General features: G+C 38.8%; 1 protein-coding gene across 11 annotated transcripts in view; it reads right to left on the reverse strand.

Annotated features, from left to right (window-relative positions):
• Window positions 1-16,683, reverse strand: part of COL19A1 (collagen type XIX alpha 1 chain) — a 217,860-nt gene that overhangs the window by 21,480 nt on the left and 179,697 nt on the right. For all 11 annotated transcript variants that reach the window (XM_074581449.1, XM_074581448.1, XM_074581444.1 and 8 more), the window contains 11 exons: window positions 16,314-16,367; window positions 14,784-14,828; window positions 14,112-14,162; window positions 13,983-14,027; window positions 13,083-13,109; window positions 10,034-10,087; window positions 7,052-7,096; window positions 4,810-4,854; window positions 4,639-4,701; window positions 1,876-1,911; window positions 1,680-1,724 (listed from right to left, as the gene is read on the reverse strand). In XM_074581449.1, coding sequence (XP_074437550.1) covers window positions 1,680-1,724; window positions 1,876-1,911; window positions 4,639-4,701; window positions 4,810-4,854; window positions 7,052-7,096; window positions 10,034-10,087; window positions 13,083-13,109; window positions 13,983-14,027; window positions 14,112-14,162; window positions 14,784-14,828; window positions 16,314-16,367 — 510 coding nt within the window. The remainder of the gene's footprint in view (window positions 1-1,679; window positions 1,725-1,875; window positions 1,912-4,638; window positions 4,702-4,809; window positions 4,855-7,051; window positions 7,097-10,033; window positions 10,088-13,082; window positions 13,110-13,982; window positions 14,028-14,111; window positions 14,163-14,783; window positions 14,829-16,313; window positions 16,368-16,683) is intronic.

Here is a 16,683-nt window from a genome sequence, read left to right on the forward strand (position 1 = left end):
AATACCTGATCCAGAGGAAAAAAAAACCCACAAATCCAACTTCAGCTCCCCCACTGATCTCTTATCCGAGATGCAGACTTCTGCTGTGTATTTCATTGTTATTTCTTAGGCAGATCTTCCCTCGTTATCAACAAACCTTTTCTTTTCCTGCAGAACTGTAAGGAACAACTGACAGCTTTCTGAAAACTGTATTCAGATACTGCATTGGGTGTATTTATAACTTTCCTATTTTAAAAGTTTGTGAGAGATTTTGATTATCACTTGAGACAAAAATACTTTTGGAAGTTGATTTATTTTTTAACATGTATCTACATATTTCTTTATATGCATGTACTTATACTTTTTTTTTTTTAACCCTGTACAGAGAGAGCCAGATCATGACATGTTTGCCAGTGATTCCAGAAGTGGGAGCAGATTCAGGCATCTGTGACCTCTCAGAGAGCAAGTATATATCCATATTTACATCTATAGCTACACGTACATGTGTGTATGTATGTCACCAATGAGATTGCAATGAATACACTCTCTTCTTTTAGCCTAAAACCTCCCAAATTGCACTCTGCTGAAGAGACCTAAGGCTTTCTGTCTCTCACAGACTTTTTCAACATTTTCCTCCCTGCTAAAAGGTACAGACTGGGGTAAATGAATCCCAGCTCCTCAGCAAAACACGTAGTTCAGCTCTACTTAATTTCTCTGGTGCTGCGTAGTCTGGCCAGTTGCAAACAGCGTTGCCAAAACCTGGTAAACTCTTTCAAGGATGTAGCTTTAGGTGGCACCAGTATGTTTCAAGGTCATGCACTTTCAGGTCCAGCCTCTTCCTCTGGTTGTATGCGCACAGGGAATTCCAACAGGTTGTCACTAAGAAGGTCAAGGCTGATGTAATGCAGTACACCGTAGGCGGTACAATAAGAAAGTTCTTACATTTTGTTTGTGCCCTTAAAGGCAGGAACAGAACATTGCAAACTGTTAATTCCTGTAAGGGACGATTATTATAACAACGGTGAAAACCTCACGTCTCCTCAGTGTCATAAAGCGGCATTTCCTTTTCCAGATTGCACAGGGAGGTGCTTTTCTGATTCATCAAATAAATATGGTATCAATCGTATTAGGACATCAGGGCTTTAATAAAGTTATAAGAGAAGCAGGGGATGCACTAGGATTTTCTTCGCTCTAGCAAAATAATGATCACCTCTCACCTCCTGTAATGATTCCTGCCCACCATGATCTCATTACCAGGAACAGAACTGTCTAAATGTTTTGGCAAGCAGTAAGGTATTGCACTGGCATTCCTGCTGCCTAAGTGTAACAAGCTTGTTTTATACAAAACATGATTTGTGTTTGTGACATACAAAGCTCCCAGGAAAGCTTTATAGCTCCTGCAACGTCTGATAGAATCACAACAGGATTAGCTACTTTCTAATTTTCATCTGATTGATCAATTTACACTGTCGGGGCCAACTGTGTTAGAAAGTCTATAAAATGCATTTTTCCTCTAAATGCAGAAGCCAATTCAATTCTAATTCCATCAAGTGGTGTCTAAGACTAAACCTCTTAGTTGTCTAAGAGAGTGCTTGAAGTTCACAGAAAATTAATTTCTTGCATTTGCTGGTAAATTACGCGCTAATGAGGTGCTTAGATGCTCAGTGAAAGGAAAAAAGTTATTAAAACAAGGGACTTACACGTTCTCCTTTGGGCCCTCGATCTCCTGGTCTCCCCACAGCACCCTGAAAAATTTTTTTGGAAAAGAGATAAACTTAAAGGCTTTGTTGTATATTCATCTGTTATCAGAGCTGAAAGCAGCTGCCTAGGATTAACAGCTATAGAATCTGTGAAGAACAAAATACACTAGGAGTATGCAAAAGCATGTTTTCCTACCGGAGGACCTGGCAATCCATCTTTTCCATTGATTCCCTACAAGAAAAAAAAACATCTTTTAAATAATTATGGTTATGTATAAGCATTTTAAAAATATAAAGGGTAAAGCTCAAAGTTTAGTGCTGGTATCAGTACCTACTCTGAAGCTGCGGAGGCAGTAGTTTGTGTGGTTAAAATATTGAAATACTCACAAACAGAATCATGGAATTGTTTTGGTTGGAAAAGACCTTTAATATCATCAAGTCCAACCATAAACATAACACTGCCAAGTTACCACTAAACCATGTCCCTCAGCACTACATCTACCCATCTTTTAGATACCTCCAGGGATGGTGATTCAACCACTTCCCTGGGCAGCCTGTTCCAATGCTTGACAACCCTTTCAGTGAAGGAATTTTTCCTAATATCCATCCTAAACCTCCCCTGGCACAACTTGAGGCCATTTCCTCTTGTCCTATCTCCTGTTACTTGGGAGAAGAGACCAACTCCCACCTGGCTACAACCTCCTTTCAGTCAGTTGTAGAGCGCGATAAGGTCTCCCCTCAGCCTCCTCTTCTCCAGGCTGAACAACCCCAGCTCCCTCAGCTGCTCCTCGTAAGACTTGTTCTCCAGACCCCTCACCAGCTTCACTGCCCTTCTCTGGACATGCTCCAGCACCTCAATGTCTTTCTTGTAGTGAGGGGCCCAAAACTGAACACAGTTTTCAGGATGTGGCCTCACCAGTGCCAAGTAGAGGGGAGCAATCGCTTCCCTAGTCCTGCTGGCCATGCTATTTCTGATACAAGCCAGGATACTGTTGCCTGCTTGACCACCTCATTTTCAGCCAGCTGTCAACGAACACCCCCAGTTCCTTTTCTGACAGGCAGCTTTCCAGCCACTCTTCCCCAAGCCTGTAGCGCTGCATGGGGTTGTTGTGACCCAAGTGCACTTGGCCTTGTTGAACCTCATACCATTGGCCTTGGCCCATTGATCCAGCCCGGCCAGATCCCTCTGTAGAACCTTCCTACCCTCAAGCAGATCAACACTCCCGCCCAACTTGGTGTCATCTGCAAACTTACTGAGGGTGCACTCGATCCCCTCGCCCAGGCCATTGATAAAGATATTAAAAAGAACAGGCGCCAATACTGAGCCCTGAGGAACACCACTTGTGACTGGCCGCCAACTGTATTTAACTCCATTTACCACAACTCTTTGGGACTGGACATCCAGCCAGTTTTTAACCCAGTGAAGTGTATGCCCATCCAAACCATGAGCAGCCAGTTTCTCCAGGAGAATGCTGTGTGAAACGGTGTCAAAAGCTTTATTAAATTCTAGGTAGACAAATAGTCTTGAAGCATGGGAAAGCTTAGGGCCATATTGAACTGCAAGCACATTACATTTGAGCTGAGAGCAGTGCAAAAAGAAAAAAAATTTTAAAAAATCTTCGGCATCAAGATGTGCATCAGCTTTAATGAGCATGTAACTTTAAATGACAAGGTGTATGGGAATTCCGCAAGCATGTGGAATATGGACTTGTACGTGCACTTTTCCAGTGCCAGCTAGTCATTATACAACCATAAAAGAGACTGCTCTTATTCTAGATATTAGCACTGATGCCCTATTAGCCCTCTGCTGTTACAGAGACTACGCCTTAGTACTGAGTAGCCAGATTCGTTCCTTGGTCCTTAGGACCTGTGGCGTGGCACAGCTTCAGCCTCCTGGGCCTTTTCCTTCTCAAAAGAGGGTGGTCACATTCATACCATCTCCTAGAAACCGTTCCAGGCCCACATTATTCCAGAACTGGAATGTGGCATTGTCTCAGAGAGCGCTAGTTGGCATGGGCCAAAATAACGTCAGAGAGTGCATTAACAATTGCACAACACCAGATAACTGCAAGATTAATGCTCTGGCACTGATTAATTTACTAGGATATACGTGAATCTGCACATGCAGCAAACTCACTGCTGTTTCGCTGAGTGAGAAAGAAGGATCTGCATAAGCAAAGACACCAGGAATATTTCCTTCCCTTTCATACTGCAAAGTGGGCTTTTGCACAGATTAGGCACCTTGGGCCAATTTGCTGCTGAAGTGACAGAAATTGTGTCTTCTTTCAAGACAAAAGCGCAATGTGGAGACGTGCTAAACATGCCGAAATGGTTTGCTTCTCACGCTTGTCCCCGAAACACCGAGCTCAGGGGGAGATAATGAGTTCTGCGCTACCCTAGCTGAACGACTTGTGGAATATAAACTAGGTTATTTTAAACCAGCTCAAACAGTGCTGACTACACTCCTGTCACAATTTTATTAAATAAAGAGGTCAGATTAGAAATATCCTAAGTGAACAATAAATGCTTCAGCAGCAGCATTGCATCACCTGTATACAGAAGAGTTACGAAGTTTATTCAGAGTCATGAAGCACACGCTTCTCTATCTAAACTGAAATCACAAATGCATTTTGTCACCCCATCCTTTATAGACTATGTTGAGTCTCTGGGTTAATATTCTCCTTCTGAAAAAATACAAGAGGATCCTTTATGTCAACAGGATCCAAAGGACCCTCATAAGGCCTTTAAAGGTAACATCTCAGTAACATTAACTATTAAAACAACACACCACCAGGGATTCTTGACTGGATGGTCAATACTCAGCACTGTAGCGCTAGGTTTTTCAGATGTTGCCAGCCTTACACAAAGAAGGATGTATTCTCATTTCTTTTGTAACTCCTGATAAACTAAGATGCATCCTTTTGTAATGAACATATACATTCAGTACAAAATTGCTTACTGGTTTTCCTTGTGGCCCTTCTGGCCCGGGGAAGCCTATATCTCCTATAGGTCCTCTTTCACCCTAAGAAAGAAGAAAACACACGTGTAAATCCGCATGTAAAATCTTGCATTCGGTGTTTGAAATATTTGTGTATTATCTTAGGAGTCCAGAATTCAAATCTATACTTACAGGCTCCCCTGGCATCCCTGGGGACCCAGGAGATCCCGGTTTTCCCTGCAAAAAGAGAACATTACAAATTCAAATTACTAGGAAGAAAAACATAATTTCTCTTAGGTCAAAAATAAGAGAGGATATATATTTGAGTGAAATATTCATGTTACAGCTCAATTAATGCTTTAAGAGAGGAAAATAAAATATTTTACCAGATTTTTTTAATATTTGTGCCATGTTAACCTGGCTCTTGTGTACAACATAACTCAATCACTTGGTCTTCTTTACCCTTCCTGAATACTGGGATAATGTTTTCATGAAATTTTCTTTTACAACATCATGATTTCCTTCTTGAGAAGTCCGTCAGATCAAAATTTATCACTGTATATGTGAAATGAAGATATTTTTTTCCCCTCAGGTTACTTCTTTGTTCTGATTATTTTAAAAGTGGGTTTATTACTGACTTAACGTATTTTGCAAATTTTCTCCATGCTCTTTTTCGGCCACTTTTATTCTCATTTTATGTTCAGCCTGCCAGAATTCACAATCCTTTCTCATCTCATCATTTAGATGGTGATTTTAAATGTCTTCATTTTTTAAAATGATGCCTTGCTTTTAACAACCTATCTGGTTCAGCCCCAGGCGAGAATCTATTACCCTGACTCTATGTTTCCCTGAAATCTCCCTAGACGAGATCCTCAGCTCACTTGTACAAGTGAAGGATCAAACACATCAACACCAGTGACCACTTCAGGACCAACAGGACTGAAGATTTGTGCTGAGGAAATAGGCACTGGTTGCAATTCTTGCAGAATCTCAGTCCCAACTTCCCTGATAATTCCACTCAGCAAAAAGCCAAAGCTAAAATGCGAGGTTTATATTCCCAAATGGGAAAAAGGGTCGACTACTCAATCTACTGAATCACAGAATCACTAGGGAATAACGCCAGGCACGGAGGACAAATTCTCTTCCAGCACGATATGTGGATATATTTCAAGAACTCTTCTAGACTACTGAAAATATTGTCTCTCATACCTCTATTAATTTGTTAATTAAAACTGCTCAGCATATAATGTTAAAGCAAATAATTTATTTCAGTGAATTTTATTAGAATGAAATGTAATCAACAGAAAGCAACTCCATCAGCGATGAAGGGAACCCATTAAATATTTCATATCCAGCTAGAACTGACAGCAGAAAGAATAAGACTTGGAACATATCCTATGGGAAATACACATGGAATGGACAATTGTGATCATTCTAACCAGCTACTGCATTATTGATTCACAGCGTGAAATATATTTCAGAGCAACAAACTTTGAAACTCCTACATGGGTTTCAAAACTCAGAGAACTACTTCTCTTTTCCCCTTAAAAGTGCAATTTTACCTTGTTTTAGGAGAACTTAACTAAATTAAGCTATTTAAGCCGATGTTCTTTCTTGGAACTCACAGTAAATAAACTAAATCAGTGGCTAATGGAAATGGGACTGCATAGACACAAACTTCTCTTTATTTCATGAAGCACATATTTATAATTTAAAAACAGCTCCTGAATGGATTGGTAGCTGCCCAAATTTAATAATAAATGTATTTGCATATAAATAACGCCATATTGCGTCCTGAAATATGGATAAACTTTTTTATTAAACTGTGAATGCAAGCTAAAGAAAAGTTGTCTTCATTTCCTTTAAGAACACAAATGAATAATTGTCATTTCAATTTATCATTAGTTACATTTACTTTCACCTACAACAAAGTTTCGGGATGACTTTCAGAAACTTCTCTGAATACCGTATGTAAATAGCTGACATAGCATTCCCCTAAAGCAAATGTTTGATCGACTTGATATGCAGACCCTCGTGGATTGCAATAACTAACGTTGATAATTTTTCTTTGTGATAGCAAGACACTCAGAAACTTGTGCACGCCCAGGAACACAGAAAATGTCTTTATCTATATTAAACTGAGGCAATGAGAAGAATCTCATATGCTTTCTTAACTAAGCATACGCAGCTTCAAATTCCAGCTTTGTCGTGTATTCACACCAGTCCCTCCTGTCATTTTAATAACAATGTGAACCCTCAGTGGTATTAAAACTCTAATCTCTTTAGGAAAAACACATCATTTTCATACCTGCCTATAAAACATTAGCCAAATGCTGGCATTCCACAAACAGTGATGAGATTACAGCTCAGCACCTTGCTTGACCTGTTTTTGCAGCTTCTACCAAACTGAGTTTTCTTTAATGAATCTACGTACCGGTGTCCCTGCTACTCCTGGTATGCCAGCTGGTCCACGGTCACCCTGAAAAATAATAAATCTATACTTAAATGGTAACACTCAAACCAGAAATTTGTTTGTGAATTCCCATTAAAACCTGAGGAAGGATTATTCAACGAACTGAAAATGAGGACAAGAGCCAGGCTCTGCTAAATGCTAATATTTAGCTCTGCCACTGACTCATTTTACAGACTTGAGCAAGTAACTTAAATCCTTTGTTTAGGTTCTCTTGTATAATGTCATAATTTCCATGCCATCCCTTTTACTTTGCTTGAGACCTTCCTTGAAAAGGGATGGAAAGTCCCTGACTTATCTGTAGCTTTTCAAATAGTTATCATTTGCAGTCATGACAATGACCAAAATTCACGTAGGGTAATTCACTGTCATATCATCATATTTAAGATGCATCTTTCAAAGAAGTTTTCGCCTTCCTGCCATCCAGTCATCCATCTGCTGCAAGTCTGCATCCTCGATTTGCTTGTGCCATGGTCCTTTCAGGGCAAAGTTTCTCCTTTTAGCATCTATGCTATAGGCTAAGACAATGGCTTTTGGGCTGAGGCCGTTGAGTTACGGGCACAAATTCGTCTTTCTCTCTTGAGAGGACCATAACCCAAAGCAGACAGGTGGAGCTCACCAGCGGTAAAACTCTACACAGGGAGATTTGCCCTGACCCACCACTGACATGTATTGTCTGTAACACCGCACTCTGCTAGCATAATGTTGGTCAAAAAGGTAAGAAAAAAAATCAAGCTCCTAGTTTCTATAATCATGTAAGAAAAGCCCCGGCACAGTTAGAGCCATACCAACAGGAGGATATTTTTGTGAGATGAGTTTACGTTACCTGGAGCTGTTTTGCAAAAGCTCCGCCAACACAGCTACAGCCACGTTCTGTTGTGCAGAAGAGCCCCAGGAGATGTTGGGGTTTCTGGTTTCTGTTCTTACGCCTAACGCTGATTTGTCTTGTTCTCATCACTTTGTTCAGGTAGCGCAATGATAATGCTGGAGGCTAAGAGAAGTCACTTAATGCAAGTTCACCCCTCAGTGAGGAACACAACGTGCACCTCAGGAACACTTGAGCACTGAGGATCTCTAGCAGGGCATATTGGCTGGAGCACTGCACTCTGCTCCTGTGGTTATTCTGGACCCAGAACTTGGGTTGTGGTGTTTTCCCTATATCCTGGCTATGACAGCGAAGTCAGAAATTCCTAACACCTCCCTTGCAACTTTTTTTCTTTTAAGGGTTATTCTGGTCCTTTCAGCACGGGTCCACAAACCACTGTGTCAACACAGCTGAGGGAAGGGACATTTTACCCTGAGGACACAAAGTTCTTAAGCAAACTTCATGAAATTACCAAGAAATTACAGCCAACATTGTCTGTGGAAGATGGCATTCTGCTACACAGATGTACCTAATAGCTCTAAATTAAAAACCAGCATGCACTATACTGTTGGGACTGGCAGGCAGACTCTGGGATTCTGTTCATTTATTTGCACTAGAAATGTGGAATTTTGACCAAATTTAGTTAAGGAAAGGATATTTTTACTTTGGGAAAGGGCCAAACACTCACTTAACTTGTTTATACGATCTGCTCCATTGCTTACTCCCTTTATTTAATTCTTGTCCCCACTTTGTCTCAGTCAGACCTGTAATATCTCCGTGTGTTTGTTCATTCTGAAATCAGGCTAGTCTTTAATTGTTTGTAAATTGTAGTCTTCCAGAGCAAGAATCATCTCACATAATTTAAACACCTAGTATAGACACCTACCTTAGGTCTTGTCACTCCCCACTCTCTGCACAAGTAGCAGTAATGCACAGTGATACTGAGAGAGAAACTTTTCATTTACTTTGCTTTTTGACGAAAAAATAGTTTCAGCAAACTATTCTTGTATGAAGTCATTGAATAACACGTAATTCAGAAAGCTGAATAAATATTCCATTTAAAAAAACCCACCTCTTTTTTCTTCCTAAATTTAGCTGATATGGACAAAATCAATCTTTCTTCACTGACAGAAAACACGGTTAAAGACTTTTTCATTTCTCTGCTTATTTTTTTTGAACTTTGCCGTATTTAGAAATGAATACCAAAATATTGACATTTTTAGCATTTCATGACAAGTTTTTCTCTAAATTCATATCAGCCTCCACAACTAGTAAGTGAAAGGAAGCTGAAGGAAAGGATCATTTCCTAGCACTGGAATGCAGACTTCAACTACAGGAAGGAGCTGGAGAATATGATACCGTTCGGGATGTGCTATGGTGCCATAATACATGCAGTATGAAGTGCAAGAAAAGCAAAACAGAAACAAGGGGCCTTTTTTAGAATAATGAGCAACAGTCCAAGAAAATAGATTTTTTGCACACTTTGGAGCAGGATGCAATACAACAGGCACTGTAGGGAATCAGTCTCTTCCTCTTTTTCTGCTCTTTTCTATATTTTTACACTCATCTGAAATAGTCTTTTTTTTTTTTAGTATGGAATTCTTGCATGCACAAGGTCCAGACTAATTGGTACAAATTTCTCTTTAGCCCTGTAGCTATGCCGTAAGTCTTAGAACAAGACAGACAGACTGTAAGCATAAGATGATGTCCAATAGAGAACAAGAGCTAGTGACCATACTTAGGAACATGTTAACTGTATTACTATCAAGTAATATAGTTATATATAGTATATACTAAATACAATATAGTATATAGTAGTATTTTATCAAGTTAGGAAAACAAAATATTACAAGACCTCCTACACACAATTTTCCAGCTGCGGAAAACAAAATTTTATGTTGGGTGAGTATAAGGATTTAGATCCACAGTAAAGCAAAAACAGGAAATACAGATAAATATGCAAATGTTTTTCACACAGAATCATTATCTTACCAAAAAAACCAACCAAACAAGGTTATAGAAAACATTTAGCTGCAGATAGTTACCACTAAGAAGCCATGAGTTCTTTTTAAGAGTCCTACCTTTTCCCCTGGTAGTCCTTCCAGTCCTGGTAATCCCATCGGTCCTGGGTCTCCCTGATTTTTTTTTTTTTAATTAAAAAGCATTGCATACATTAGAATTTCTGTACTCTACATGAGAAATGTTGAACAGTAAGCAACAGCAGATTATTTAACTTGGGATTGGTGAAACAGCTAACCAGTTATTAGGTCAACAGATTTTGTTATGCCCTGTTTTTGCAGAGGCATAAAGAGAGAGATTTTGTTACGCCCAAGCTTTTCCCAGAGGCACTGTGTCAATATTTGGATCAACGTTTATAATTTTGATGAAGAATGCAGTCCGGAAGATTCCCCTCCATTGTTCTTGCAAGCCAAGGTCAGCTCTGAAGCACCTCCAGGTGGTAAAGCCCCAAGGTGTAAGCACACACTGTCAACCAGAGAACCAACCTCCAAGCAATTCTGTGCTCAGTTCTCTAAAGAAAGGTTACTGTGCAGCAAGACACGCACAGACTAGGTCCCTGTGTAGGTCTTCAAGTTTTGAAAGAAAACCAGAAACACATTCCACTGAAGAAATCAGTTTAATGTGTAGACTGGGGAGGCCCTTTTAATTTTTTTTTCTTTTTTTTCAAAGAAAATCAATAATTTACCACAGAGATTTAAACTACGGCCAAAAATCCCAGTATTTCAGCAATTCTCAGTTAAATCCAAAGCCACAGAAAATTCCTGTCTGAATTTCATGAAGTCTCTGTCAGTTCTCACTTTCCACACCTAAACTCTGCTTGGGAGATGGTGCTTCCTGAGTAGGAAGTGCATGCTGGTACAGAAAGACATATTCAGCTTCTGGGCGTTATGGTGAAACAAAAAAAAAGCAGCTTTGTGACTTTTTTTGAAAATAGATTAATCAACTGTTTTAGGAAACTCTCTCACAACTCCATGTTTTGCTGTGAGTGCTGAGGGGTTCTGTTTTGGGTTTCTTATTGTCCTTGAGGAGCACAGTTATGACATTTGTTCATAGATCAAAGTTCAGTTTTTCACGTACCTGGCTCTCCGCTAACACTTGGTAAGAATCAAACATGACCCGAGGCCCTGCAAAGGCTGGTTAAGTGGAGATTATGTACCTTCATGATAGATGAAGTCCTAGCCAGCTCTTAAAAATGCTGCCTTCCCATACCATTTTTGTCTTGGCTGGGTTAACCTGGGCTAGCTGCACTAAATTCTGCTGCTATTTTTGTGTAGATACTGTGCCTGCACTGGTACGAAAAAAGATACAATTAAATGGTACTGGCATGCTGCTTTCATGAGTAGAGACATTTCTCAGTGGTTTCACACTGATACTGAAGAGAAAGACTCCACGACATGGACCGAAGTCAGAAGACAAGAACCCTTCAACAGGAGAAGATACTCTTCTTCCAAATACGGTGGTGTGATGTGTTCAAACAAGGCCAGTCTTTAGTGACATTTAAACAGCCTACGTGTTGTGGTCTGACCTAATTTTTTACTACCAGGCATCCAAGATGTTTGTTGAGCCATCTCCTTATTTATTTTGCCCCAAACGAACAATTTGAAGAGAGGACAGCAGCTGGAGAGGTCAAGCGTCATTTTCTTGGTGTTGAATGAACACCTGAATGTGTTAAGGAACTCTGTAAGCATTTCTCTGAAGTAGTAAATTTGTTTCATCAAGTAGCAGACGTAGCTGTTCTTTACTTTGCTGGAAGGGACATGATTTTGTTTCAAAAATGATCTCTCCAATATTTTTCAGGGTTTCCTGATATTTATCAAGTAGAAAATTCATCAAGAGATCATGGGGAACGCAGTCCAACTGGGCACAATTTTCTTTCCTAACTAGCTCAGCTTCTACTGTTTTTATCAGCAAACTCTTCTCATCAGTTTCCATTAGCTGACCCATGGCAGTCATCCTGATTCAGTCATACTGCCTGAAGTTCCCAAGGGGTCTGCTGGACACAGCTCTACCAGGCTGACCGTGAAGGTGCAGTACCTGTTTCCCTGCCTGGCAGTGATATAGCTCTGTTAACTATCATTATGCAGTTATGTGACATTCCTTACACTTCAAAAAGTACATGAATGCATTAAAATTTTAACTGCTGTGAAAACACCTATCCATTTTTTAAAACTATATCTATTTAAAATGACATTTGATACCATCATACTTTTTGGGCAAAACCCTCAATACTCAAATTTTACTATTATTTTTTAAATATTTTCACTGACGTCCAGTCATCAAAATACAATACCTGTTAAGTTTCATATTTGCTACCTTCAAGGTTAGGAACTGCAGTGAAAAATCACAAGCTAATGAAAAATATAGTTTCTCTGTTATAAAGGCAAGTTACATCACATGTCAAGGACTTTGTGAAAAATGTACACTCAGACAGGATTTGGATCTACATTCTGATGGTGGCTAGCCCTGTGCAATTGCTCAATGTTCTTCCACTAGTTATTCTTCCCCTCCTCATAATTTTTAAAGACAGATCACAGGTAAAGGACATAACACCATGCCTAAATGAAAAAAAAAAATCAAAGAGTTAAACAGATCTGCTTTTGAACGTCAAACTGCGTAGATATAGTGGCTCCCATGATCATCATCATCTTGCTCACCAGAAGCAATGTGATCATACTGTAACTAACTGTCATGCCATTTCCAAAAAATCCATCAAATTCTGGTTTTCACTAGCTAGCATGATGTAGCACATTGTCCTTTCTCCCTCATCACTTTCAAATGTAATGTTGAGAACAATCTAAAAGCTCTCGAGGTATTTTCTACCTTTATTTCACATTCTCTGTTAGATATATCCAGGGATAGCTCGGCAGAGATGAATCCACAAACAGTTAATACTATGTTTAGTCATTCATCGTATTATCACTTAGAACTGTTTACCAGAAATTGCAAAATTCACAAGCCTGGCATTTAAAAAGGCTTTTTCAGATGTACTGATTCTGCAGGAGGTAAGCTACCTGCGAAAGAGCGTTAATGGACTCTTCCACCCTTGTGACTAGGATCAAGTGTTGAGCTACTTGGGGAATTCTCTATCATGACCAAAAAATACATACATACCGCTGTGCCAGGATCTCCTTTTGGACCCTGCAAAGAAATGAAGAGTGGAAAAGCATTTGAAAAAATAATGGAGTAACACAATAAGATGATTTTTTTTTTTCGTTTTACTGCATTTTGAGTATACTTTGATTACGCAGTGCATTTAGAATCAGTCTTAAGGCCAGCCCCCTCAGATGATCAATTTAATATAAAACCTCAGTAATATTTGCTTCTTGCTTTGCTGTTCCAGAATACAGAGAAAGACAGCTCCGCAGTCTGGTGCGAGACCGTGACTACAAACAGCACAGAATGTAAGGACAAAGTCCTCACTGATGGTGATAACATTTTTATGTGGTTACCAAAATGACAAACATCTTAAAACTTGCCTATGATGCTAACAAGAAGGAAGACCCACAGACCAATAGTGTCCGGTTGAAAGGTGTTGGATCTCCATTCTGCAGTGTGGAAGACACACTATATAATGCTTCGTTTTACACTTTTTTTCCTGCACTGTAGCTACAGGCAGTGAATCAGAGACAGAACTGAGATCAGAATTCATGAGCTTCTCATTTCCGGCACCCAATTTAATCCATTACAAAACTATGCCATCACTAACTATAAATACTATATTACACATTTTAATATTCCAATACCTGTTTATGTACCCTTTTTGCAGCCTTACTTGCTAGGGTGAAATACTTCAATCAAAATAAACCACTCTCCAAAATGGGCTAAAATGCTTGATAAACACATAAAATCATACTTTATAATTTACTACATACCAGTCATATCCCTATTTTTTACTATCTTTCACATATAAAATCAAATTCCATGCCACTTACCAAAACTGCATGCAACTAAGCAACCCTTCTGTTACAATGTTATTTAACTATTAGAAATTATGTTTCTGTTAATACTTACTGGAGGTCCTGGTGGACCTGGATAACTAGCGACACTCACACCTCCCTGTAACAGCAAGTTTAAAAGATGAGTTGGGCCAAAATTAGGTGTTGATTGAAAAACACCCATCAAAGCATTAAAGAGAAATACCTGGAGTTTATATAAGCTGCTCATTCCATTTCTTTCATTGTAAGGCACACCCTTTAAAACGTAAAAACCAAGTAAGTGTCATAACTACGAATCATAAAGGCAGAACTCTTGCCCTAGTCAAGCTCCATACCTCAGCAAAGCTATGGTATCATTTTTGTTCTTGATTAATTTTTCAAAGATTCCAGACATCTCAGTAAGAATGTAAGATACATACCAATGCAGCTTGGCACTTTTTTTTAAATTATGAAACCAGAAACATGTAAATCTCTGTGTACATTACATTTTGATGCTTATTATTATTATAATCCTCCAGAATTAATTTTGTCTTAGGTACTATTCCGGTTAATTTGGAATCCAGTGAGCTCCATGGACTTTCCCTAGGTTCCCTGATCTCAGGTACCCAACCTGTCTAAATTACTCTAATAACACTGGACACCAAGATTAACTCATTTGGCAAGTTTATAAAGATGGCTTTAGTGACCTGAATATACTCAGCAATGAATCAGAAGAAAAAAAAGGAATACAGAAACCTTTTGCAAAAAATACATTGTTATCTTCCTGCACTATTAATACGTATTAGATTGATAGTCAGTTTTTTATATTACATTACATTTTACTCACAGGTATATTGTTCTTAATATAACATTCAAAAGATAAAACAAAATGTCTCACCGGAGGCCCAGGTGGTCCAGGTTTCCCAGGAGAACCTTCACTACCCTAGTACAGCAAGAAATTAATATAACTCATTTACTCTAACATACAGAACTATTCCATACCTAAGCTATGATGACCGTAATGACAATAAAAACGAGATACAGGCAATATAAGCAGGTAATATCCGGAATAAATTCTCATGCCCAGCTCCTGCTTAAGCTTTAGGCAAGTTATTAACCATTACTTTATACTAGTTTTTTATTTTGTTAGTTACTTGATGCTTTATGTGTAGTAACATCCTTGTGGCAATATAGTATTGGTAACCTGGGCTGTGAAACGCTTCAGAAAAGAAGAGCTGTTAATACCAATTTCTAAGCAACTGGCAGATAAAAAGTTAACATTCATTTTACGCTTTGTATATTATTTTGCAAAAGCCAATCCGCACTTGATCATTCACAGGTAAATAAAGAAAAGCTGTAGTTTCAGAAGTTCAGTTTATTTAGAAACACAATGGAAAAAAAATGAAGATCTTCTTTAAGAAGAGATACAATGAAGACCTTTTTGGCTTTTACTGCAAAATATTCACCTGTGGTTACCTGTATCTGTAGCTATAGAGCAATGGCTTCTCATTCCTACCTGCGTGTGAATTGTAAACAAGGAACTAACGAAGACTTGTGTTTTGCATTCGGTTAGATAAAAAGGAAATAAGTGTGGTAAATTTTTGCTATTATGGTCTGCAAGGAGACAGCTCTCAATCAAATTTCATACTGAAATAATTTCCGAGCTTTACAAAATAGTTTCCTTTCTTAATCATGCGAGAGTCAAGGTTTTGTAGAGTACTAGTAGGATCACATACATTGATGTGGCAGCGCTATGCCTGGAAAACTCCAGGCTACGGCTAAAAAAAAGCGAAACCAAAAAACACTTCAGAAAAGTGTACTCATAAACAAAATGGAGAACTTGTCCCAGAAAGTATTTTGCAGCAAATTAAGTTTGTGTCTGCTGTATTTCACTGATCTGAGGTGCCCAAGAAATGAATTTGACCTCTTAAGTTATAATGGATAATACCGAGTGCCAGATAAAAGAGCACACAAAACATTGATAAAAAGCGGTGCTATAACAGTGTAAATTAAGTATCAAGGAAGCCTATATATTTTCGCAGAATAACTTATACTCAATAACTTTCAGTAGTTACGAAGCACTTTTAAAGTATTCAATTACTTTCGACTAAAATAGTGGTGAAAGAATGAGAAACAGAGTAAGTAGTAACTAGTTATATGCTATTTCAGAAATGTATTTTCACTTTCCTTAATTTTATATAATATGTCATACTTAGAGAACATTCTCGGCAACTTACATACACCACAAGGACTATGCTTCAAAATATAAACCCATATGTATGGCATTGTTTGGGAAAAGTACTTTGAAAACGTACATCAAGTTGTTGTTTGCACTCTATGTTAAAAACAAACCAAAACAAAAACATGGGAGCATAATGAGCCTGCAAAACCTTCACAGATCTTTACCACGACTGAAAAGAAGCAATACCTTTTCGCCTTTTGACCCTGCTGGACCGGGATGTCCAGGTCTTCCTGTGACACCCTGCACAACACAGTATTGGTGTATATTAGTTAAGAAACAAAGAAACCCAGTATTTTTGCATTGCAACATAGTTTTTAAAACTTGTACTTCTTGAAGGTCATTTAAACCTAATTAGGCTTCTCCTCCAGGTTTAAATATTTCTCTCCTGTTTGATACCACAGCTGTGTCCTTCTGATAAGCCCTTTGAAGGGTAAAACTTGTGTTTGCACTTGCATTTGCACCTTGGCAGACTAAATGCACCGACCTGAACTGGCACCTCTTGATACTGCTAAGAATGATGCTTTACTGCTAAAAAGCCAATTTACATATTCCACAT

The sequence above is a fragment of the Larus michahellis genome, chromosome 3 (genome assembly GCF_964199755.1).
Source record: "Larus michahellis chromosome 3, bLarMic1.1, whole genome shotgun sequence".
NCBI classification, from domain to species: domain Eukaryota; kingdom Metazoa; phylum Chordata; class Aves; order Charadriiformes; family Laridae; genus Larus; species Larus michahellis.